Here is a 27,087-nt window from a genome sequence, read left to right on the forward strand (position 1 = left end):
CCCCATCACATTTTGAATAGCGGCAAAGCTGCCTTTAGGACTCTGCTATGTGTGCAAATGGATCGACTGACAAAAGCGCTGGTTTAAACCGATGTGATGATAGATGTGGCAGAGGTGGGGGCTTCAATTAATTACTTTTCAGACTGGCAGTTTGTGCAGGAGGTCTAAAAAATCTGATTTCCAAAAGTTTTAGAGAACGAAATTTCAGCCGTTCTTACACACTAATGTTTATGGGGCTTGCGATGGTGACACGGAGTGCCGAATTCAAAAGAACATCGAAAAAATAGGCAGCCCAGAAAATTGTAACTTGACTTATAATAAGAAAAATAGAAACTAAGTAAGAAACTGCTACAGTGAAACCAACTGTTAAAATCATTTTCTGTATCAGAAGAATGTCAATAAGAAAACAGAAAAAGCAAAACTTTGCCATTATTTTTACAGAAACACTAGAAATTATGTAAATAACCAAGTTATAAATTCTCAGTGTTTAGTAAAGGCACTACAAGAGACACACACTGCTGCAAACTTTGACCATTGTTTTATAATATAACCTTGTTACAACAGACCCGCCTAGAACAAACATTCAGATAGTAGATACTAAATTCCAGCGTTCTGCCGACCTCCCTACTTGTTCCACTGATTGAGCTTTGTTTACTACAGTTTCTAGTACAATACTCATAGACCCGCCTAGAACAAACATTCAGATAGTAGATACTAAATTCCAGCGTTCTGCCGACCTCCCTACTTGTTCCACTGATTGAGCTTTGTTTACTACAGTTTCTAGTACAATACTCAGACATAATTGACAAAAATGTGAGGCCAGCAAGGTGATTGGACTCCTTTATAGCGAACTTTTCCGCTGCAGACAACCCAAATGCAATAACTTCACACATCAAACATCGCTTGGCATACTTGGAGGATTGGAATAGCGCTGCGGGTATCGATGTACTGATTTAAGAACAAAAACCGCATATCTACAATTTCTTATTGATTGGTTGGGCGATTCATTGTAAGATCGAAGTGAGTATAGCCGGTCGACCTCTTTAATTTTTTAAAAAATTTTATATAATGTTGCCTGATGAGTGTAAAGACGAGATCCACAATTGGATTTACTGTAAAAATTTTTTTCAAAGCACGAAAAATCGGTAATGACAAAGAGGTCGAGCTCCCTGCTTACTTGCTCTGCTGTTTTTGCAATTTTGGTGACGGACTACACAGAACATATTATAGCTACATACTTCGAATTTGTTTAGCTAAATATACGCATACTTATAATTACGTTCAGTTATTTTTCACATCTCTGGGTATTGCAACTATTTTTATAAAAAATCTCAATATCGACCTAAAAAATGTTTTTCTGCTTACGTTGCAGGCCTTCATTTCAAAAAGGGCTTCCAACAGAGTGGTGAAAATTCCGCACTATTTTCAATAACACTTTTCCATAACAAGATACAGTCACGCTAACTTTAAGAAAACAGCATGCAAAGAAAACTTCTGACGACGATTAAAAAAAAACCATTTTTGATATTTTTTAAACTTTGCTCACTTATTCACTTGCACATCAGCTTTCACAATCAATAAAACATGTTGTATAATATGGTTTCACTTGCAGTTACAACCCGTCAAATAATGTCCTTGTGCAAAGACAGACAATTGTAGATCGGACTTCCTGCCCACTGAGTGTGGAATGCAGACTTATATTTCAGTTCTTAAAATGCAAGCAGCACTGAAATGGCTGCCGAATGCACTGAGGACGCCAATTCCAAAACGATCTTCTCACAAGAAAACCCATGAGTGCTGGACAAACGGCTTGCTCATTGCATGCTCTTTTCTTTAAGTTAGTGCAATTGTATCTTTTCATAGAAAAGTTTAATTAATGTAAGGTTTGGCAGTTTTAGAAATAAGCATGCCTGAGAAAGTGGCACAATATTTTCACCGCTCTGTCGTAAGCCCTTTTCGAAATGAAGGCCTGCAAAATGGGCAGAAAAGCGTTTTTTGGTCGATTTAAAAATTTTTTATAAAAATACCTGCACTACCCAGAGAAGCAAGAGATAACTGAACGTACCGCAAATACGCATATATTTAGCTAAATAAATTTGAAGTATGTAGCTATAATATATTTTCTGTTTTCATCACCGAAACCGCAAAAAATAGCAGAGCAGGTAAGCACGACACTCCACCCCTCTGAAGCTTCGAGCACACTGCTCTCGAATGTCCTTTGTTCGACAGTCTCGGTACTAAAGTTCATATCACACGCCGCAATTAGAAAAAGTGTTCGTAACATTAAAATTTTGGCCTAATGAACACAATAAAATTTGGCTGGGGAATTTCCCATATTCGTATCTGTCGTGGTTGCGCATTAATGAGACTACTGTACGTTTAGATGACCACCTACTAAATTTGTTTATAATAAAATGCGGTGGGTTCGCAAGAAGACTGGAGTGGACTGACCTGCATTTTTGTCAATGCGGCCAGATCCACACACAAATTAAGATTTCTGGGAGATTTTGGTGACAACCGTACAAACAGAAAAAACAATCAAAATCCAGAAGTCTCCTAGATCCGGGAGACTTGATAGGTATGTCTTCGTCATTATTAATTTACTGTGCTTCAAAAAACGTTTTTCCAGCCAAACCAATTGTGGGTCTCTTCTTTCCACTCATAATGCAACAATATATAAAATTTTCAAGGAAAATTAGGAAGTCGGCCGGCCATGCTTTGTTCGATTTTATGTGGAATAACCCAGTCATGCCTAGCTACGGCGACAGAAAATCGGCGCCCAGCGTGCTTGATTTTGGATGTTGGGGCGCTGACGCGTGCAATTGTTGACCGTTGCCACCACTGTTCTGAGCAGTCCGTGCTTGGCGAGAATGGCCAGGGTCCGCTACCGATGCGCAAGATGCTTATTTCCGATTCTAAGGAGCCTACGGCCAATGTGATTTGTTGCTTGCCAGCGAAGAAGCACATTATGGCCTCTTTGTTTTCTCGTATGTGCTAGCGCGACGATCTTGCCCGCCAAGTTCAAGGCAGACTTAGGCCTAGCCACGACTTTGAGCAGAAAGCGCAGCTACGATGTGCATGGCCGCGGTGCCCAATATTTTAAACTACGACATGCTCAATCATGAGTAGTACAAATATCTGTCCTGCAGTGGTCTTCGTCACAAAGTCCGAAGCGCTGATAAGCAGAACCTTTCCACCAATGAGTCAACTTTAACTGGAAACCTCACATTTTTTTTTAACTGGAAACCTCACATTGCCGAGGTCTGCAAAAATTTAGTAAAGCTTGTTTTCTTCTATATAAATGTCGAGACCTTTTTGATTTATCGACTTTACGTGTAATTTACTTTAGCATATTCCATAGTCATTTAAACTACTGTGTTGTCACCTGGGGTCATACATACCGCATGTACCTAGAACCGATAATAAAACTTCAGAAAAGAGCAATGCAATTTATAACGAATTCAGACTATATGGCACACACACTACCACTCTTCCAAAATCTAAACATCATGCCATTCAACACACTAATAGATTATAAAACAGCTCTTATGGTCCATTCAAGTGAGAACACTAACTATATAGTTTCCTCAGCAAACTTTTCATGTTCCAATTATGAAAGCCGTAACAAAGTAAAAGGAAAATACCTGACTCAGCAAACAAAGAACGTATACGGTAAAAAAAAACTTACTGCTAATGGAGTCGCCGTGTGGAATAACCTTCCACAAGAAATAAAAGAGAATAAGAATTTCTCTCTTGCACTAAAAAAATATTTATTACCGTATTTACTCGTATAATCCTCGCACTTTTTTTCCCAAAAAACGCATGGAAAGTTGGGGGTGCGATAATTACGCGGGGAAAATTTCCCGCAGAAAGGTACAGCGCAAAAAAAAAAAAAATAGAAAACGGCCACGAATTTCAGTTTTTTCACAAGCAACTAAAAGCTTCAAAAAGTGCTGATACAAGGCTTACCTTTACAATGAAACTACATGTTCAACCCAAATCAAGGTTTATTTGCACAGACTAAAGTCACTAGCTACTAAGTCTCTTCGGCGAACTACTCAGAGCCCGAGTCAAGACTGCCATCTTCGTTGCTCATAGCAGCGTCATCGGACTTATCGCCAGCTTCAGCGTGGTCTCCCTCGTCGTTTTCGTGGACCACGTCGCCTTCCGTCCCGTCCAAGACATTGGAGATCCCAGTCTTTTTGAACCTGCGGACGATAATTTCTGGCGAAATCATGGACCATACCTCGATTACCCAAGAACAAAGGATCTCCACCGACGGCTTCTTTATCTTGCCCCCGGGAGTCATTGCGTGGTCGCCTTAGGCCATCTATTCCGAATACAGCCTCCGAACATTATCCTTGAACGGCTTGTTCAAGGATACATCAAGAGGCTGCAACTTCGAAGTCAGACCGCCTGGAATAACAGCGAGGTCAGTCCGCAGCTCTTTCAGCTTCGCCCGAACGGAGTCGACCAGGTGACCGCGGAAGCTGTCGACAACCAGCAGCGACGGGTAAAGAAGTGCTCCAGCGCGTCGTCCCCAAACAGTTTTTACCCAGTCGACCATAAGGTCGGCGGTCATCCATCCTTTCTCCTGTACACGCACGTGTATTCCAGGGGGAAGCTTGACCTTCGGGAGGGTCTTCCGCTAAAAATAATAAATGGGGGCATCTTCTGCCCGTCCCCTGTTACGGTGAGCATGATGGTGCACCTCTGCTTCTCGGCGCCCGTCGTTCTAATACGCACACTCCGCACACCCTTCTCCTCCACCGTTGTGCTTGCCGGCATGTCGAAGTTGAGCGGAGTTTGATCCGCATTTCCAATTTGTGAGAGCAGGAAGTTCTTTTGCTCCCGAATCCTAATCACAAATCGATGAAACTCGATGACCTTATCATCGTACGCCAAAGGTAGCCGTTGACCCAGAGTCGTCAGTTTCCTGAGCGAGAGTCCACTTCGGCGCATGAACCGTGTGGCCCACCCGTTGCTCGCGCAGAAATCTCGCGCCGGGATGCCTTCCTTCCGGGCAATTATGCCCGCCTGATTTCTCAGAGAAGAGGAGGATGTGTGGGGCGTTTTCCTGGCCGATGTGTTTTCTCGGCCCCTTTGTTAAGCTGGTCCCAGCGTAGCAGGAGAGTCTTCGTGGAATTTACCCGGTTGCAATGGGTTTCATCAGCATGCATGATGCATAAGAGATGGCGCTAGGCTAATGGGTGCTATTTTCATAATTGGCTCAAAGCAGCGGACGACATCTGCTGCTGCGATTTTTGGGGTGCGATAATTACACGAGGAAAAAAAAATCGAATTTTCGTTGGCCGATGTTGGGGGGTGCGAGGATTACGCGAGTGCGAGGATTATGCGAGTAAATACGGTAAATAAAATATAGACGCCCAATAATACAATGCTGGAAATAGTTATATTAAATACATTTTCAAAAAAAGTTATGTAGCACACTATTACAATACTTACGTACACGCCTATCTGCAATTATATATAATATGTATGTATGCATTAGAATCTATTTTCTTTCAGTCCTTAATCAGTATTGTTATGCTATACAGATACATATGTCATAATTAGTTTTCATATATCACAATGCACTCAATTATTTGTTGTGAAGTTTGATATGTTCTCAAACGATGCCCTACATACCTTTCCTTTTTTTCTTTTTTTTTTTTCTGCCTGCAGCCATGATCATGATCATTCCCCAAGCACTGTAAATTCATTACGTTATGTTCAGTTCTCCATGTGTAAAATACTTGCATTTGTAAACTTTCTTTTGTGTGTAAATGACATGCCCTTTTCTAAATTACTTTTTTGAATGAATCCCAACTAGCCTTTGGCTAGGGATTCAGATGCATTTTTTTACACTGTTGTATACTGTACACTATGTTTATGTCAATAAAACTCAATTCAATTCAAATTCAATTCAACACTATAACAATCGGTTCATTTAGAACGCGCGTATGCAATGTTCGCGACGAGTACGACACGCAATCATAATCTGAAGACTGAACTTCCACTTGGAGCTGCCTAAACAATCTGTGAACACAGAATGAGTGCGAAAATATCACTAAGTAGTGCGATTCTAGAAAGCCACCACCTCGTGACACACAAGAAGCAGATGACGCTATCCCGGAGGCATATCGGGAACGAGCATTGGACTAGCAAGGTGTACCGGAGCAACATGGCAGAAGCAGCTAATCGGAGGCCTTCAAATGAATTTCAAAGATCTACTTTTTGAACATGGAATGCTTTTTACAAATCACTTTTACGATAAGCCCAAAATGGTGGTGGGCAGTTGTGCCATCGCGAAGCTACAAATTTTTGAAGAACGCCATTTTTTTTTCTTACTTCCACAATAATTTTCACCACCTAAGCCGGCACAAAGACTTTGGCAGAGACTGCTGCGCTGCGTGGCGCACGAGCCACCCTCACACAGAAACGGCTGCTGCGCCGCACGGAAGTGACGCCATGCATTTTCCTGTTAGGCGCTTCGTTTGAATAGTCGGGAATGTCTAGGGTAACGTCTGAAAGCCGTTAAAGTTACGCCCAAACGTAAAAGTAAACAAAAAATGTTAGTTGGTCCAGCGTGACAACAATACAAAACCGGCTTGTTCGCTATCCGAGATCTATCGGCACCTGTGGCGTAGTTGGTTAGAGCAGCAAGACATTAAACGCTGGTGAGGTCGGTGATTCAAGTCCCATTGGAGTCATCGTTACTTTTGCTTTTTTTTGTTCATGCGTGTATTGTTTTAACATTTGCACCTCCTCATCAGCCTGACTTGCTGCTGCTACTGGTGGTCCCGTCCACAGACCCTTTGCTATTGGATCTTTGATGACTCTAGCAGGATTGATTATATTCATTATAATAAAGTGTTTTGCAAATTAGTGCTCTTAATTGGCATGATGCAAAAAGACATGAAAAACGCAAATGCAGCTGGCTGCATTGGTTTCTTTGGCACAGGTGTCAGGAATGTTGATTTCCACGGTTTATGAAAGTTTTGACGACAGAGAGGTGCACTGCAACGTAGTCTCGGGCAACTTTTTTTATGTCGCTCAGTGTACCATCACCTGACGAGGTAACAAGCAGGCCGCTTCAAAATACTGACGTGCCACCGCAATGTTCTAGGCGATCAGCACTTGATAAACAATGCCCAAAAGCAAGTGCCGATGGCATTAACCCATCTAACCACAAAACAGCTTGTCTGCCTTGCTGAATAATGTGCACGGCCCGTGACAGCATGGGAGCATTTACGTAGCAACGGATGAAAACGGCTGTACGTGTTCGCACTTGAGAAAACAGCCGGCAATGCAATAGCTCTGGCCTTCAAAGATCACAGGCTTCGTAAGAACACTACAATGAAGTTGTTTCCATCCATCGTATGAACACTTTCCCGATGCACTGAGGTTTCATGCATGCGCGTGTGGCCAGTCAGTCACACGGGAACTGTGCGAAAGCATTTATTTCATCGTCGACCTTGCCCTTCGCGACAAGCAAAACTCAGCAGCAAGAACACTTTCACCTTTGACAGCACCACGCTTGGCATTGCAATCTAGAAAATGCAGTACGTCTGTTGGACGTACTGCATAACCTGAACTTCATACTGAGAAACTTTATGGCGCAAACACTCAGATGAAGCTGCGGCGCTGTGGACGGCCGCGCTAGCTCCAACCACCAGGTTCAACTGGGCATCGACCAATCACCTGAAGCAGCGACGACACAGGGCCTACGGCCCTGCTTGGGGTCAGCCTAGGCTATGGCCACGATTTCATCGGAGTTTTCAACACCTACACACATCGCAGGAGCTACCATCTCGCAGTGTTTACCTTTCGCAGCCGCAGCACCCATGGCGCCCCCTGTATTTGAAGTACTTGTAATATGTGTTTAGGTAACAAACTTAGACCGACTGACTCGTTAAATACCTGCTTAGTAAAATTTTTGTAGGTTTACCGCATTACACATGAATAATTTACACATTTAACTAGCTTTAGGTAATAATTTTTAAAGTGACGTCACTTCCGTGCGACACAGGAGCCACTTCTGTGTGGGGCTGGCTGCTGCGCCGCGTGGCGCAGGAGACGCTGCCAAAGACTTTTACAGCACTACTAGGTAGTTTTCAGTGAAGATATTTTGGAATCAGATAGAAAATGGGCTACAGACACTGAATAATGATTTCTAAAAAATCAACATTTTTTATGCCCCACTGAGAATTAATTCATACTACTCATAATTCCCTCCGGTTTAAACAGACCCATGCAGTGTTTCCATAAAGATCTGTTGTAACAGTAGTATGTGGATTTTACATACCGTATTTATTAGAATCTAGGCCGATCGTTTTTTTTTTTTTTTTTTCAAATTTTTTGCATCAAACTCCAGGGTAGGCTTAGATTCGAGGATTTTGAAAAACAGGCCGTTTTTCTCAGAGAAAAGTGGTGCACAACTAGTGCCACCTAGACGGTATAATAGCCATTAGTAGCCAAGTCAACACCTGGCCGCCATTTCGATCTTTGTGGCTAGTGTTGAGGCGAGCAGTTTGTCATTTCCAGTCGCACTTCAAGTGGTCTATGTGTGGCGTAGCTCAATGGCGTCAAACAAGTGGTGCCGCTTATAAAAGGAAAGTTGTCCTAACCGCGGAGTCGTCATCCAACATTCTAGCCGGGAGGGACTTTGGAGTGAATGATTGATTAGTGGAGTTTATTGGCGCAAGGGCCAGATATGGCCAAAGAGCGCAAGAGCGATGATAATGAACTGTGCGATGTCCAATGTGGATAAAACAGATGTGACGTGGCTGTAAATGGGCCTAAAAACAGTCGCTGCAGGTGCGTAAAAATATACATATAGTAAAATTATGGCAATGACAAATGATGTGTGCTATGGAGACATAAAATGCTTTAAAAGTGAAATGTATGTGAAATAAAAACTTGGCGTGGAGCACCAGTGCCTCGGCAAAGCATTTAAAGCAAGAGCGTGGAGGCCTGGGCTCATTGAAAGCTGCTATCACAGTGGCATCTTCTGAACAAAGGATGCGCTATGAACTTGTTGGGCTAAAAACATTCAATACTACATCCTTTAAAAAGCTTAGAACTGATTTTGCATCAAAAAGCGGCTCTTCGCCGAGAAACATAATTGGACGTAAAGGAAGATGATAGCGGTATGCTAAAGGAAAATATTTTTTTCTTTCTCTTTCAGCTTACGGACACTCCAGGAGGACGTGGAGGACGGTTAGCCTCTCGCCACATCTACCACAAGTAGGAGGTTCATCGCCAGTCAGCACAAAGCTATGGGCACCATAAGTGTGTCCTATTCTGAGGCGACAGAATAGAACATCAGTTCGCCGTGTTCTCGTAGCGGAGGGCCAGTAACCTAACTGCGGCTTAATCAAGTAAACCTTATTATTTATTTCTGCGTCCCACAAGCGTTGCCACTGGCTTCGCAGTTTCTTACGTAGGAAGGGTTTCAGATATGCTGCAGGGACAGTAGCGGCAGGGTTAATAGCGTGCAATATAATTTACGTGGCCATTTGGTCAGCTAACACATTGCCCTCGATACTTCTATGGCCAGGTACCCAGCAAATAGTAACATGCTGGTTGGACATATACGCAGTACACAGGACGGAATACAACTCAATTATTACAGGATTTCTGAATCTAAAAAGTGATTTTAATGCCTTTACGATGCTTAGTGAGTCTGTAAATATAATTGATTTTTGTATGTTTGATTTCCGTATAAGCTTCACAGCCGAAAATAGTGCATAGTCCTCAGCCGTAAATATACTTGTTTCCGGGTGCAGTACACCGGATTCCGAGAAGGATGGTCCGACGGCTGCATAAGCCACCCCTGCATGCGACTTAGAAGCGTCGGTATAAAACTCTACGCATGGGTAGTTGGACTGGAGTTCTCGGAAATGCATTTCAATATGTGCTTATGGTGCGTGTTTAGTGACCTCGACAAATGACGTGTCACAATGTATAAGCTGCCACTGCCACGGCGGTAAAAGTTTCGCTGTGGTCATAGGACAAAGTTCTAGCAGTGGAACACCCATTTCTTCACTTAAGTTTCTCACACGCAAAGAGAACGGCTTTCTCACTGTGGGCCGATTATGGAAGAGGGTGGCAGCGGTTATATCGTTTATAGTTGAATAAGAAGAATGCTTGATGTTTGCGCGTGCCTTTATAAAATATGTGAAACTGCTATAGGATCGCTGCAGGTGAAGAAACCTCTGATTAGACTCTACATAGAGGCTCTGGATCGGACTTGTCCTGAAAGCACCGGTTGCAAGTCGGATACCCAGATGGTAAACGTGGTCTAGGATTTTTAATGCACTTGGCGTTGCCGAATGATAAATTAGAGGCATAATCAAGGCGCGACCCGACAAGGCTTTTGTACAACTTCAAGAGGCACTTTCGATCACTACCCCATGTTAAACGTGATAGGAGTTTTAGGACGTTAATCGCTTTCAAACATTTCATTTCGACATAATTAATATGGGGAATAAACGTCAGCTTAGAATCTAAAGTGGTTCCCAGGAATTTATGCTCGCTGCTCGCAGAGAGTTGGTCTCCCTTGATCGCAACATTTGGTAGTGGCATAACCCCTCGTTTGTTGGAGAAAAGTACGCAAGTATTTTTCTTGGTGTTTATTTTAAAACCATGTTCGTCCGCCCATTTAGAAAATTTATTCATTCCAAGCTGCACTTGTCGTTCGCAGATAGACATATTGCATGATTTGAAACTCCTCTGCACATCATCAACATACACAAAATAAAACATCGCACTTGGAATGACTGACTGCAGGGAGTTCATTTTTACAAGAAAGAGTGTCCAACTAAGCACACCCCCTTGCGGAACACCAGTCTCTTGGGTAAATGATCTAGAGAGAGCATTTCCCACTTTTACGTGAAAGGTTCGGTTAGACAGATAACTTTTCATTGTGTTTAGCATGTTCCCATAGATGCCCATGGTGGCAAGATAGCGGAGAATCCCAAATCGCCATGTGGTGTCGTACGCCTTCTCTAAGTCTAGGAATACCGAAAGTTCAAATTGCCTATGAATAAATGCATCTCTGATGTATGTCTCTATGCGAACAAATGGTCTATTGTCGACCTCCCCTCTCTGAAACCACACTGAAGGGGGTCTAGTATACTGTTACTTTCTAGAAAGTGGATTAAGCGCCGGTTTATCATTTTCTCATATAGTTTGCATAGACAGCTTGTTAGCACTATTGGCCTGTAGCTGGCGGCCAAGGACAGATCTTTGCCTTGTTTAAGTACCGGGATGACTATAGCTTCTTTCTATGACAATGGAACATACCCAGCTGCCCACATGATATAGAAGAGGGTTAGGAGTGTTTTTAGTGCTTCGGGGTGAAGGTACTTGACCATTTCGTACGTTATACGATCGACACCTGGCGCCGAGTTGTTGCAGCACGCAAGAGATGCCTTAAGTTCAGCTAATGTAAATGGGCAGTTGTAAGTCTCACTGGATCGACGTTTACATTTAAGGGGCTGCCGCTCTTCGCGTTCTTTGAATTTTAAGAACGTTTCTGTATAGTTTGATGCACTTGAGACATATTCAAAGCGTTCGCCTAGGCAGTCTGCCTGCTCCTCCAGGCCCTCACCTCGGCTATTCACCAAGAGTAGGGGGGTGCGACTCCCAGCCCATTAACTTGTTTACCCCATTCCAAACCTTTGTTTCGTCGGTGTAAGAATTGATACCAGAGATGTACCTATTCCAACTTTCTTTCTTTGCAAGACGACGAGTTCTTCTGGCTTGTGACTTCACCTGTTTGAAATTGACGAGGTTTTCAGCCATTGGGTAATTTCGGAGTAATCTCCAAGCTTTATTTTGACTATTTCGCGCTTTCCGACAATCATCGTTCCACCATGGGATGCGATGCTTATTAGTCATTCCGTTAGTTTGCTTAATACATTTCACTGCAGCGTCAATAATAAAACCTGTTAGGTATGCCACAGCATCGTCTATATTAAAATCAGCAATGTCATCTCCATCTAAAAATGTGTTTTCTCAGAACAGTTCCCAGTTGGCTGACTTGGTGTTCCAACGAGGAAAGTCAGGCGAGCACGTACCTTCTTCAGTTAGCTTCAAAATTATCGGGAAGTGGTCACTCCCAAAGGGGTTCTTGAGAACTGACCACTTCAGATATGAAATTAGTGTACTCAAGACAATACTCAAGTCTATAGAAGAGTATGTGTTGTGCGTAGTGCTATAATATGTTGATTCTTTTTTGTTAAGTAAACATGCGCCTGACGAAAACAGAAAGTTGGGCGTCGTCGTGCATCCAAACGGGAGTCGCCCCATAGGGGATTATGTGCATTTAGACCACCAACGACTATATATGGCAAAGGAAGTTCATCAATGAAGCTTTGAAATTGTGTCTTCGAAAGTTGATAGCACGGAGGAATGTAAATAGAAGTAATTGTTAGTAGCTTCCCGAACAGCACTGCTCGGACAGCAACTGCCTCAAGAGAAGTTCGGAGGTTTAATTGCTTACAAGCAACACCTTTATCAACTATTATAGCGACACCGCCCGACGAGGCGGCAGCGTCGTTTCGGTCTTTGCGGAAGATGGCATATTGCGTAAGAAAGTTTGTTTGTGTGGACTTGAGATGTGTTTCCTGAACACACAGCACCTTTGGAGTATGTTTATTAAGGAGTTCTCTAATATCATCGAGGTTATGGAGAAGCCCCCTCACATTCCACTGTAAAATCTGTGTGTCCATTTTAGATCTGTTTTGTGCTGTGTGCTCAAGGATGGAAAATTAGCTCACGGACCCTTTTCAGGGGCCGTGACACGAGATTTTTCTTTTTTGGATTGGTCGACGGAGTCGCGCCGATCCTTAGGCGCTTGCTGCGCCCTCATGCTCGGTGTTGTGTCCATTGCCTCTTGCGAGGCACTGGACAAGCCCTCTTGCGAGCGCTGCATTTGCCTTGAGGGCCTCGCCTCGAAAGACGAGGCCTTCGCGGCCCCTAGCCCGGAGGTTAGTGGGTCTTTCTTAGATGGCGGAGCAGCACTGGCTGCAACAGCCGAGGGGGCGGATGGCGTCACTGCCGGCTCACTACGCGTGTGCCAGACAGCCGCCGGAGGCCGCCGTGGCGCTGCCCCCCGACGCGCCACTTCGGCAAAGCTGGTTTCTGGTAGGTAGGACACCTGCCTTCGTGCCTCCTTAAAGGAAATGTTTTGTTTTACTTTAAATGTGACAATTTCCTTTTCTTTTTTCCAGCATGGGCATGACCGTGAGTATGCGGCATGCTCCCCATTACAGTTCGCACAGTGAAGAGAGCTTTCACAGGCTTCAGATGAGCGTTCTTCAGCACTGCATTTCGCGCAGGTTAGGCGGCCTCGGCAGTTCTGTGAGCTGTGGCCGAACCGCTGGCATTTGAAACATTGGAGAGGGTTCGGTATATATGGCCTCACTCGAAGCCTGATGTACCCAGCCTCAACGGAGTCAGGCAGTACACTTGAACTGAAAGTAAGTATTAGGTGCTTAGTCTGGACTTCTTTGCCATCACTCCTCATCCTAATTCGTTTCACATTTATGACATTCTGTTCGCTCAAACCCTGCAGGAATTCAGCCTCCATCAGCCCTAACAAGTCATCATCTGAAACAACGCCACGGGTGGTGTTCATGGTTTGGTGTGGGGTTACTATTAATTTGGTATCTCCAAATTTCACTAGATTAGACAGTTTTTCATATTATTTCTGGTCGCGTAGCTCCAACAGGAGGTCACCACTTGCCATTCTCGATGCTTTATATCCTGGGCCAAAGATTTCTGTCAAAGACATCGAAACAAGAAAAGGTGAAAGTGTTCGCACTGGTTTGCCGGGTGTGTCAGCGTGGATAACGTGGAATCGGGGAAAGGATACTTTCCAGTGACCCAAAAACTGGAAGACTTCATCGGTGCGCCCTCTTTTGTGAGGGCGGATCAGGGAGTGGGGGGGAGGAACTAGCCATAAAAAAATGTTTATTTTCGGCAGCGGCGCCGGCCACCCACCATGGAGTCCTACAAGGGGATGCTGCAGGGTCTGTAAGCACAGGCCCTGCAGACGCCAGCTGTACACCACCACTATAACTGAATATGGTGTATCCAAGGTAGGATAGCCACATAGGGTTAACCCTTGCCGCCAGGAAACACGGAAGTCAATGGAAGAGAGTAGAGGACAGGAAAGATTTAAAGTAAGAGAAAAGACGAAGATGTGAGGGGGAGACAGGAAAAGGCGACTGCCGATTCCCCCCAGGCGGGTCAATCTGGGGGTACCGTCTACGTGAAGCCAGGGCCAAAGGGGTGTGTTGCCTCTGCCGAGGGGCCTTAAAAGTCCAAGCACCTAGCGTCAGCTCAACCCCCAGGATCCCCTTTTCTCCGGACACGGCTCAGCCATGCACAGCTAGGCGTGGGAGGGAGCCGAAACCCTCCCGTTAGCTCGGGTCCGTGGTGTCATTACACACTTCGGAGTGAATTAAAAAAAAAAAAGTGTGCCATTGGAGGGGTTGCAGCGTGGGACAACCCTGAAACTTTGACTGTGTGCTCTTTTAAGATGTGCAGCAAATCCAATGCACTTGATGGCACCGAGAATTGCGCACTGTTTGAAGACGCGAGAAAGAAGTCGGCGACGACGGAAGCATAGACGACGACTTAGGATGAGCGCGGCATCGGACTAGAAGCAGCAAGAAAAAAACGACGTGAAAGAAACACCCACAACAAGACTAGAGGCTCTATATTTCTCAAGTTATTTGCATCAGGAACTAATTTCTTTGTTTCATCATCATGTTTAATAAATGTTTTCTCTTTGTGAACGCTATCTCCACTGTTTCGTTAGGCCAACATTCAAGGTAAGCTTTTTTTTTTTTTTTTTCTCCGGGCTTGGGATTTTATGGGGTCAGCTCAGAATCAGGGTCGGCCTAGATTCTAGTAAATACAGACTCCTTTTACAGCAGACCAAAATCCTCTTCACTATGAAGGTCTGTTATAATGAGGTTATGCTGTATATATAAAATGACACCACACCACCATGAGTAGACCAAAAGGCATTTAAATACGATTGTTCCTTCCTTGTTAAAATGGTCAGAGTGCACTGACACAATCTAGCTTTTCAGGTGCGAATGGGGGGAGATTTTTTTTGCATATCGGGAATTACAGAGTCTGAGACATTTGCGACACACTGTTGTCATTTCCGTACACTGCGATTGCGAAAGCACGGCGTTTCAGAGCCTCCACCATAATGTTTCTGGCATCTGATCTGCAGCCATTCCTCTGACGATGAAAGTTGTTCTCGTACGTCCGCATCAGTACAACTTCGCGTCCTCGCACTTTGCTAACATTTTTCGAAACAAGTGCCCTGCGTGATCATTTAAGTTTTGCAGCAAATTGTGTTCCACGAAAAATTCTGCACAGATCACACTGTGTTTGCAACTTTTTTTTTTTTTTTTTTTTTGAGAAACCTCCAATGTTGTTCTGCCCCTCCACAGCACGAACGTAGTTCTGGTGCTTCTGTGAAGCGATATGTCGGCCTTGCCACCGTGCGAAACATTTACATCACAGGTACACGTAGCACAGTATCCATACTTGCCACCTTTCTGTGCAGTCACAAAGCTCGGACACTCAGTTGTGTATAAGCCCACAAACACAAGTACAGTAGCACCTCCTTGATATATTCTCACATAATACGATTTCCCCGCTCTTACGCTTGAAATTGCGAAAACTAAAAATGCCCCTATATAGCTATATGTTAATGCATTCCGCATAATACGTTCGCAGAAATTAGAATTATTCAGCAGCAACGTTCAGCAATGCGGCAAACTGGGGTGGTATGATACGTTCTGGGATCAAGAATTCTCATTCAGATGTGGAAAAAAAAAAAAAAACGCTCTCGCGTGTTTGAGAAGCGCCAAGTGGCAGATTGCACGCGGCGATAGCAATTTTATTGCTGCGTTCAATGTCACCCCTCTCCCACACAGAGTCCCATATGAGCCGTTAGTCTTCAAACGCTTTTTAAAAAATGCCTGTTATTTTCTATAGCACAGTGGTTTTCGTGATTTAGCACAGCCCATAAGGCTGCAGGATCATTGGTATGCAGTTGCTGCCAGCACTTGGCCCCCCAGGCCTGTTTTCATGCCCGGACTCCGCATCAGACCGGCGAATGCGAGCTCTCTCACGTTTCCACTGTCAGAACTCTGCTATAGTTGTCCGTGGCGTACCCATGTGGAGGCTCTCTACAGCGCACGTGCTCTGCGCCACAGCTGTGACGAGATGGACGACTTCACACACAATGCAGCCAATGGTGCACGTGGTTGTGTACGACGCTGAGAATGAGGTAACTGATATCACAGCCAATAGAGACCACTCTTACACCGATGCCAAAATGCAGGCCGGGTCCTGTGCAAGGCTCGTGAGGTCGAATGTTGCTCAGTATAGACGCATTTCCGCAGGTAGTTTTCTAAGGAAAACTAGATGGCGCCACTGTATCGAAGCGCCATGGCCTGCTCCTCGGTGGCGCAGCCGCGGTATGGTGTGTGGTGGACGTTGCCCTGCAGCCTATATATACAGCGAAAAACGGGCTGCGCAGATAATGCGGGCACAGGCAAGCTTAGCTAGAAAATATGTTTTGTTATATAAGTGGCTCTTTATTAGAAGATGAAGAAAAGAGGAAAGAAAAGACGCTTTTTTCTGTCTCTCGTATCGGGGACATGGCTAAGCGCCTACTCGTTAGCGGTTTGCTGAGCTTAGTGCGCTGCCGGGCAACAATGTGAGAGTATGTGAAACACCGGTGCTCACTGCACTGTCTGCCATGTCAACATGTCAACGCCGCCGCTTGCTGGCCTTCAGCCTGCAAGCGGCGGTGGCGAATCGGCTGGCCATTGGCGACGGTGAAATGAAAAGTAAAGGCCATTAGATCACGTGTTCAAACGAGAGCACGTGCTGTGTGCCTCCTCTTTGCTTCGTGTGTGTGTTCCTCCCGCGCTCCCGGTTCGCTGAACAATTATGAATTACCAACTAGCCCACCTTTCCATTTTGTTGCAATGTGGCAGCGCTCATTCGCCGCTGCAGAAAACCGTATATAATTCACGATTCGAGACAGTTGCAGCTAGCACGGCACCGAGGAAGCGCAGGCCCTTGTCAATCAAGGAAAAACTGAATATCCTAGCAGTTGTCGACAGGAACCCGAAGAGGAAGCGAATTGACATAGCAAATGAACGCACTGCCAGCATCTACTGTGAAAACCGTGGTGTCGAAGCGGAACGAGATCAAGAGGAATGCCTTCGTATTCGGTGGCGCAACAAAGCAAGCCCGTAAAGCCCGCCACGGAGAGCTGGAGGAGGTGCTTCGGAAGTGGTTCAAGCAAGCACGGGCTTCCAGAGTTAACTTTGATGGCAGCACGCTTAAAGGGGCCCTGAAACACTTTTTTGAGTAACCATGGAATTAATTCACTGGAACAGAGTATTGCCTCCCAAATTCAACGTCGCAAAAATTTCAGGAATCTGTCCAGTACGAGCGGAGTTACAAAGATTTGTCACAGGCAATTGCATTCTCTCTTCTCTCACCCCAACGAAAGTGCTGGAAGCTAAGCAGGGAGGAATGGGAGGGGCAAACAAAAAACGTCATGCGGGCCTCGTGACCTTGAGCACTTTTTCTCTTTTTTTTTTCTTCGAATAAGAGGCTTTTTCAGTGCGATCGCGCGCGCCTGCGTAGACAAGTGACAGCTTCTTGCAGCGATCTTTGTAACGACCGTGCGCACCATGTTGAAATCAGCCAATGGCTGATAGATGGGCTTACTACGAGTGATTTTTGGGCTTATTGCGTGATTTGTCGAGAGAAGAGAAAGCAATTTTTACCTGACTTTGATAATTTATTGTGAATTCGGGGCCGCGTGCTGCGCTATAATATTTGGCCCGCATGTTGTCGGGAGCCTCTAGTACTGATCGGCAGCATTTTCTGACTATGTGCAAAAAGTGTTGCAGGGCCCCTTTGAGGAGAAAGCACTCGAAATGGCCGATGTTCCTGGCATTGATGACTTGACCGCCTCCAACGTCTGGATAAGTCGCTTTCCAGCAAGGCATGGTATTGTTTACCGACAGGTGAATGAGCAGGCAGCAAGTGTGAATCCAGCCAGCGTCGATAACTGGTTATCACTGCTCCCCGCCATAATTCCTATGATCCACACAATGTTTACAATGTGGATGAGCTAGGCCCGTGTTCAACCTAGCAAATCGTTGAGCATGAAGGGCGAGTCTTGCTACAGTGGAAAGGTCAGCAAATACCGAGTGACTGTGTTGCTTTGTTGGAACGAACACGGCAGTGAAATGATGAAGTTATGGAAGATTGGAAAATTCAAAAAAATCAACATGCCTGCGGAACATCCCTCATCTACTTAGTAATAACACGAAGGCATGAATGACCTGCAAGATTCTTTAATGCTTCCTGTGTTACCTCGACGGACGCCTGGGATGCAAGGGGAGAAGTGGCGTGCTCTTTTGGACAACTGTGCTGCTCATCCGAAGGACAAGTCATTCCTTTGCAACGTTCGTGTCGTGTCTCTACTTGCCAACCCAACTAGCTATTTGAAACCCCTCGACGCTGGTATCATTGAGAATGTGAAACATTTCTATCCGAAGTATATTGTGCGGCGCTTCTTTGCTCACGTGTCACAAGGTGATGATCCCGAGAAGCTATCACTTCTCGAGGCAATGCACTACTTGAGCACTTCTAGAGGCAGTATGACGTGTGAAACTGTTAGCAGCTGTTCCAGTAAGTGCCGTTTTCAGCAGCACCTTGCATCGGAGAATACAGAGCACACCAAACACGACTCCTGTGGCGTGCGCATCTGACATCGCTGACGACATCTATGAGGAGCTCTTCATCGGCGCCGATGCACCCTTCGCCAAGATTTTCTCGATAGACAACAACATCCCGACTTGCAAGATGCAAAGTGTCACAGAGGTGGCTGGAGGCAACACAGCGGAGAAGGTGGGGGACGAGGCACCAGAAGACAGTGGGGAGAACAAAAGCATGCACCAACCAGCTAACTTCGCCAAAGCCCTTGCTGTACTGGAAACTTTACAAAGCTTCTTTTGCACGAAAAACAATACAAATGCTGACAAGGGTTTGCAATGTGTGCAGAATAATCTTTTCTTGCCCAAAAGTGAGAGGAAGCAGCAGAAAATTACAATGTTTTTCGAGAAATAAATGTTTTTTGCCCTTACACTCTATTTGTCAGCCTCAATTTTAGTTGGATTCCGATTGTATGCTTTTTCCGATCGTTCGTTTATTTTCCGCATTTTTTGTTTTTTCAAAAACGTATCATTGAGGTTCTACTGTACTTCTTTGTTCTTGACACCCTCCCCCACAACCACCATGTAACAAACACACTTGCATCTCGGGCAAGCGGCGCAGGCCTAGAATACAAATCGCAGGGGCCAAGGCCGACAGATGCAAAAGTTGTGGTACTTTTTCCCTCACATTCTTTTGGTACGGTGGTAAGTGGGTTTCGCGACCACCGACCTTCACCCCGATGCGTTACTATGGTGCCTAGAATATATTTAGCAGCACTTGACAGTATGGTTATAATAAACTAGAAGTGTTGTGGCGAGCCCTATTCCACAGCACCGCAACCATCACAGCAGGTAAGGCTGATGTATGCCTGTGATCTAAAGAAAAAAAAAAAAAGACGCCTCTGCTGCAGCGGCTAATTTTCGGGAGATTCGAGATATCATTCGTACAATTGAGAGATTTGGTCCAAATTCAGTGGAGTTGACAGGCATGCATTCTGAATCTTCTTAGCATTTCTTCTCGTAAGTGTGGTCTTGATCTTTTGTGTCCCTGTACACAAACCTACCTTCTTTGACAAAGAATGACCACTTGCAAACTGCATTAGACTAATAAAGAAATCACAAGCAATTTGAAAGCAGTTACAACACTACAGAATTGCCTAATTTTATTTAGCTTGGCTGCTCGTGACCTAGTCTAAAAATTTCATGCAACTGATACTGAAGTGCGAAGTCCGAGTGTAACATGAACACTGTACACAAAATTTACAAACACAAAGTAAGAATGTATGCATCGCAAAAAGTTTTCTTTTTTTTACCATAAAAAACTATTTCCAATGCTTTAGGACAAAGAAACACAGCACTACGTTGGAGACCAATGTAGAGCCAAAGGAGTGAGCATCAATGTTTGTTTTTCAGCGCCTTTAACGTTTACACAGTGTTGAGACTTAGTTCACCTTGGAGCGTGAGATGAAGAAGAAGCATCCAGCCAGAAGGAGCCCCTGAAGCGTGGCCTGCGTATCGCTGAACTTGATGCCATCCAGGTAGAGCACACTCTGGCTGTATGCCAGCACTAGGGCATTCAGTGCTAAAATCTTGAACATCTGCAGTGTCGTCACCAGCGTGCACCGGCCCTGCTTGATCACGTGGCAGACTGCATAGCAGCACAATACATGCCCAAAATAAGTTTATATTCTAGTGAATTAGGGAGTGCACTTGTTATTTACGTCCTACATTTTCGATAAAAATGGTTGGAACTTACAAAATTAAATCCAACTTCTGAAACAAGCAAGAAGTATTGCACTACTCCAAAGTGCACTTCATCATACAACAAAAGCACGCAAAATTGTTCTACAGTCAATGTCCGATTTTCTGGACCCTCAAGGGACTGCAAAACAAGTGGAAAATCAGGCAGTTCGGAAAAACGAATGCCATTGAAACCGCACTTTTTCTAATAGGTATTTTTCGCTAATGGAGAGGGTCACAGTCGGAGTACACAATACTCATTGCAACTCAGCAAATGCATTGTTCAGGTGCTCTGAAAAGAGCCATTTAGTATATTAAAAATAAGAAAAAGAAAAACAATGCGATGCGGCTGGAGCTACCGCATTTGTAAGCACTTAGGCGTGGAAAAAAAAAAAGGTGCTTATTTTCGTTTGCACAGCGTTCGACTTGCCCACTGTTAAGTTTGGCACGGCAATTCGTCTGGGCAGGCACCATTGTGTGTAAGCCGGCGGTCTACTGGGGAGGCTCTCAAGCAAAGGCGTCTGCCCAGGCGCCTTTGCTTAACCACCTTAAGGGGAAAGATGGCGTTGAAAAAAAAAAGCCTTTTTTTTTGTTGACCTAGCAATGAAATTTGGAGTGCATAGTCATAAGTGTCTTGAATAAGGAAATATGCAGTTTCATCATGATACTTTGAGCAGTTCTCAAGTCACATCATGCTACGTGGTTCGACTTATATGGTCTGCTCATCGAAAGCCCAAAACTGTAATAAAACATGCAGGAAGCTGCAAATGGTGTTGATCTTTACTCAAAAGAAGACCATTGGTTATGACAATCTCAGTTTTTTTTACTTCTTTTTTTTTATTATAGAGATCATCATGGCAGCCTGGGCACATTTTCAGAAACAGTGTCATGTACAAGTCATCTTCTAGAAAAAAACTGGGCCATAAACAAGAATTCAAAGATTGTCAGACACTAAAGAAATGTTTTGGGATTCAGGAAAAAAAAAACTGCATCAAAATCAGTCCAGTCATTCCTGTGCTACAATTTCCACGAGCAATGCACAATGTCCAAAACACACTTGTGAGAAAAGGAATGTCAAAGCTTTCAACAGGCTTTTTTCAATGAACTTTCTTGTTTCTAGTTGGACATTTATGAAAATTGGCACAGACACTAAGAATGACCACACAGTGCTTCCATATAAATTTCGAGGCGATACCACAAATACTTAATGAAAGACAAATTATTTCTTCATTGAACCGCATGGTGGGGCTGTGCATAATACTAAAAAAAAAAAACAATATTGAGAAAACTGCATTTAAAGTTTCAAATTCTCTTTAAGTCTTTAAAACACCTAAAAATTGTGATCTTAGGTTCGTCTTGTGATATGTGACTTCTCAGGCATATGGTCTCTGACCAGTGTGCCTTTGTTGCCTTTTGTTTTCATAACCTCCTTTTCTTGATTTACAAAGAACAAGTACGAATTTCAAACCAAGCTCTTTGTACGAAGGAGTGGTGTGATAAGCATGACAAAAAAGATTGTAACTGAATAAGACCATATACTGAAATGATTACACATCTCTCTTTTGTTCAAGCTGTCATTAGCATAATTAAGCACTTGATTAGAAATAATCACTGAACACTTTTTATTTGTAGAGGTTTATTGCATAAAAAAAAATGGCTCACACCATGACAGCCTATGCCTTCTTTACATATAAGAAAGTTATGGGCAGGAGACTGGTGGCACAGGAATTTAAAAGTTTATTTAACGACACTAGGCGGGCATATAAAAGTTCGTGCCCCTGCTTTATACATGCTCTTTTGCCCCTCTAGCTGTGAAAAGCATCATCATAAGGTCGCTTAAGGAAACACTAATTATGAGGCTTTCATTGTCTCAGAACATTCGTACATGCTTCTGGCGATACCACGCACAGCTCCAAGCACGTCTAAATTGCATCACAAAAGCTTATTGACAGCACTCCATATGACTGTGGAGTGCGCGACTACGTGGACAGTGCAGCCGGCGTGTGATGCACTTGGCGGGGGCGTTCGGCGAGGATGCGCGAAATGTGTCGCTATGATAACCAAAAATCGGCGCACTGCGCTTAGTGTCACATTTTTGAGGATGCGCGAGCAATCTTTGGCAGTAGAGGGGGGGGGGGGGGGGAGAAAGTTGACGAGCTTGACTGTGGAGTCCACTGCCGGTGTTTAAAATTGCCGTCCACGGTTCCAAGGAGCTAGCGAGTGATGTGCTTCGTTGCTCGCGAAGAAGCACATTGCCACGAGTGCGCTAGCGCATCATTCTTGCCCGCAGTCTTGCCGTCAGCAAAGTTAGACCTAAAGATGGCTCCGATGACATGCCGCGCTCAAAGGCCACGGGCCTGCTCGTAGTAATCTGATCATAAGTTCACTTACAGCTTCATTGCTTGCGAAGAAGCACGTCGCCACGAGTGTGCTATCACGTCGTTCTTGCCCGCAGTCTGGCCGTCAGCGAAGTTTGGTCTAAAGACGACTTCGATGACGCGCCGCACTCGTAGACTGTGCGCCCGCTCGTAGTAATCTGATCATGCATTCGCTTACAGCTCTTAAATAAAGTGTAATTATATCCTAAGTGATAGTCGAGCCATGAAGAAGTCACGAATTAGCGATATTCGAGAGCCATGTCCTCGCCGCGCACAAGCAGCAGACAATCTCCCAGAGCGAGCATCGGGCCAATGGCGAGGCGAGCAGAAGCAACACAGCGACTGCAGCAAATCAAGGGCCTCGAAAAGACCTTCTAACATTTGTCTTTTGTGCGCTTGTTTTTAAAGGGGAAAGCCAGCTGAGGTGAGAAATTAAAACATGGAGAAATGCTCTTTCCAATGAGCCAAAGAAGCCAGCTCCTGGCCGCGCCATCGTGAAGCTATAATTTTTTGTAAATCGCTGTTTTCTCGGGATTTCTAGAAAAAGTTTCGCTATCTAGGAAGGTGAAACAAACTTTCCAAAGCCCTTCTGCATGGTTTTCAGTGTAGATATTTTAGAATCAGATAAAAAAATGGTTCCAGAAACTGAAAAGTTGATGTTCAAGAAATCGATATTTTGCCATTTTTCGCGATGCCAAAGCTGCGTCCCCCCTGAATTTCAGCTAACGCCATGCTGTCGTTGTACACTGATGACTGTGTCAGTGCTTTCATGAACTCCGAGATCGTTGGCTGTGTAGGGGCTCTGTTCGATCTCAATGACAGAGTCGGCGGAATTTTCCATAACTTGAATGATTTCGTCATCTGTCCATTCCCCACACAGCTTGAAGGCTTCGTCAGTGTCAATGAAGCCCTCAAAGGTTATCCCAACTAAAATCGAGACACCGGTAGCATGCAGATTGTCTGCGGGTGGAAGTTTGTTGCAAACGCTGTCCACTCCAGGCAAGACGACCGTCTTGGTGTCGAGTATGAAGCTCGCGTGGCGAAAACAGTTTCGGGGAGGGGGCCCTGTTGCGCATCGCCTACCACAAGTCTGCAAGCATCCCGACGGCAGACAATAGGTATAAAGAACCGAAGCTCAAGTTTGCGGAGAGGCAACCACGCCGCTTCTGGCTCTGGCAGTGAGCTCCGGAAAATTTGAGGGTAGGCGCGGGGGAGCGTGCAAGCGAGTCAATGTGTTTTGCCGAAACGGGAGTGCATGCGACACGCGCGCAACACGTTCTGCAGTGGGTGCAGGCAACTTAGGTGCTGTGTCGTCAGCTTGGCGCGCCTAAATGGGACGCTCGCTGTGCAAAGGTGCCTTTCCGAAATAAAAGAAGCGTTCTCAGGGAAGTGCCGGTGAGGTCCGAAGTTGTGGGCTGCCACAACAATGCAGACAAGACCAAGAGATGCTCTCCACGCGTAAAACTGTATCAGTTTTCAGCAAGTCACAGTCGGCGAACACAGCTGTGTTTGTGAAAGATAGAGCAAGCATGACATGAGAGCCAGAAAAAAAAAAAAGAACGAAGCGAGCAGTTGAACTTGACTCGCTTGGGTTAAGGTCAGCTTGCTGCTTCGTGGCGAAGTCAGCAGGTCATGCTCCCGCGGCATGAAAGACATGACTCTAAAGCGTCCCGGACATTTTAATGCCGTGATCGTATACCTCTAGTTTTTCATTATTTTTTCGCAGGCCCAAATGTTTCCACATGGCAGTACACAACTGCTACTGTTAGATACCACATCAAAACAACAATTATATGGTTTTCTTCAAACGCAGCACATCAATAAAGTACGTGGCTTTACGTCGGCAGAATTACACTTAATTACCACGAGGCATGCGTCGTACACAGTATTGCCATGGGCCTAAGAAATGTATTCTGCAGTGACTTGGGCGCCCTCGTCTTCTGTCGTCTGCTCCACGTCAGAAACTTGGCTGACGAGCTTTACTCCTTTTATTAGATTCGCTTCTCGGAAGTGCTTGTCCAGCTCAAAGATCTTTATGAAGCCGCATTGCAGGTGGTACATTGTGATGTGATTCAAATGCACCACGTGCTCTCTGCAGGAGCACATAAGCGAGCGGCAGCGCATTGGCGGGAAGAGCAAACGCGCCATATGCACCCCGATTTCTACTTTTCTACCAAAGATGGCGCTGCCTCTACAGAGTCGCAGGGCCACCATGCGTTGCTTTGGCTTCCCATAGAAGCTGGAAAGCATTTATACCATAATAAAAGAGCATAGCTTTTCCCGCTGTCGGAGTGCAGGCTGCACAGCACCATGCGGCTGTGGCCACAGGTTCAACTAATCTACGACCGGCAATGGATTGACATGCACTGGATCGTGGCATTTGCAGTTTCGAGGGTACGGCAGCCATGGCGCAATGGGTTCAAGGGTACGAAAACAACCTAAATGACATCATTAGTGACTTCGAGTCTGCCATGGAGTCTGCGGTTAGCGGTAAAAAGTCTGGGAAATCATATTATGAAAGCTATAAACATCCGAAATTTCGGACGTTCAGGGGCGTAGCTCCTAAAGCCATCTGTCCCTCCTAGCTTGTCGTGGTTCGTGACCACCTAGTTTGATGACTCACTCAGCAGGTGCAGACAGACGAACAGACAGACAGATAGGTTGACATATGGACTGACGGGCAGACAGATGGACAGATGATTCACGGTTAACTGATAACACCCTTCGACCCTTCGCCCTACTCACTATCATTCACTTCGTGGATAAGGTGTGATTTTTTAATACACTAACATTATGAGGCTTTTGCGACCCGAAAATTTGCCCAAATATCGAATTTTCAAATGTGACATTTTCGTATTCTTTCTACTATCGCGCACCTGTGTGCGACGTTTCATTTCGAAATCCCGCGTATTAACGACATAACAGTAAATAAAAGATATGTTGGCACGCCTCCAGCCTTTTAAATTGTTGACAAATCGCACTTATTTCGGCTGCCTGCAACTTTTGAACGGCCCACTCCAACGAGGCCATTTTGGTATCGTTGAAAAGCACTCGCACTTGGCTTTTATTATCGCTTGGTCGGGTAGCATGAGCTCGCCACTTCCTCAAATAAAGAAAAAAGAAAGTAAGCGTAAAACCTTTCATTGGCCACTTCTGATCACGTGGCTAAAAAGACGTGGTCTGATTGGCTTAGGGCGCTGTATTTGAAAACTTGGCTAGTTGAGGCGCTATTTTGGCTTAGGTTACGACCCTACAATGAGCGTACTTGGAGGACCGAGAAAGTTCCACTCGGTGAATAAGATCGACCGAAGGCGAGCCAAAACAACAACAAAAAAAAAAAACATGCCAACGGCAGGACATCGCGGGTTTCTGCAAGCGATCAGCAAGCAAGCGTCATTGCTTAGGCACCCGATAATGGCGAAGGAGGTGATTGCGGTCCGCTCCACAACGGCACGGTATCGCGCCGCTCTGCAACCGATGAGCAAGCAACCTGCAGTGCCGGGGCATCCGACACGTCGGCGCAGGTACTAGCAGTCCGCAAGATAAGCGCATGCTGTCGCCCGGCTCTACAAGCTATAAGCAAGGGACCCGCGAAGATTAAAGGGACAGCGATTCGCCCGAGAACGACGGCATTCTTTGTGCTAACTCTAGCCTTGTGGGAGTTCACACTGAAGCTGTGACGAGCAGCGACATAGCCCAAGTGAGTGCTCCTGAGCAGGTCATGCGTAAACGACCCGAGTCGACAACGACAAAAGTGCAAAAAACTGCGGTTTTCACCGATGCAAGCGACGCGTCATATTGGCCTCCGCCGAGAACACTGCAGCTTCGTATTTGATGGTCGACTTGGAGATCCTGAATGTGCTGCTTTCTGATTCTCTACGTTGCAAAACGTGGTCCAAAGTATATGGCGGGTGTGCAAAACCAGTCATGGGTGACCGCGACTGAGACCTCGCTAAGAAACCGACAGTGAAGTGCAACTCTTGTGGCAAAAAGATGATGGCATGGAACTCGTGCTGAGCCGATGTTGAAAAGTCGTGCAATGTATTTAAGATAAACATTTTATCCACGCGTGCAATGCTCTGTAGTTGGAACGGTCAGACATTCATGAACGATATTTTCACGTTGATGGAACTGTCGCGGCGGGGGCTGCACAATAATTGATAATTGATATGTGGGGTTTAACG

At 45.1% G+C, this 27,087-nt stretch overlaps 1 protein-coding gene across 7 annotated transcripts in view; it reads right to left on the reverse strand.

The window, feature by feature from the left end:
* LOC119160815 (endoplasmic reticulum transmembrane helix translocase) overlaps positions 1 to 27,087 on the reverse strand; it is a 520,848-nt gene that overhangs the window by 49,828 nt on the left and 443,933 nt on the right. For all 7 annotated transcript variants that reach the window (XM_075881403.1, XM_037413063.2, XM_075881402.1 and 4 more), the window contains one exon: positions 20,237 to 20,433. In XM_075881403.1, coding sequence (XP_075737518.1) covers positions 20,237 to 20,433 — 197 coding nt within the window. The remainder of the gene's footprint in view (positions 1 to 20,236; positions 20,434 to 27,087) is intronic.

The sequence above is a fragment of the Rhipicephalus microplus genome, chromosome X (assembly GCF_043290135.1).
Source record: "Rhipicephalus microplus isolate Deutch F79 chromosome X, USDA_Rmic, whole genome shotgun sequence".
In the NCBI taxonomy this organism is placed as follows: domain Eukaryota; kingdom Metazoa; phylum Arthropoda; class Arachnida; order Ixodida; family Ixodidae; genus Rhipicephalus; species Rhipicephalus microplus.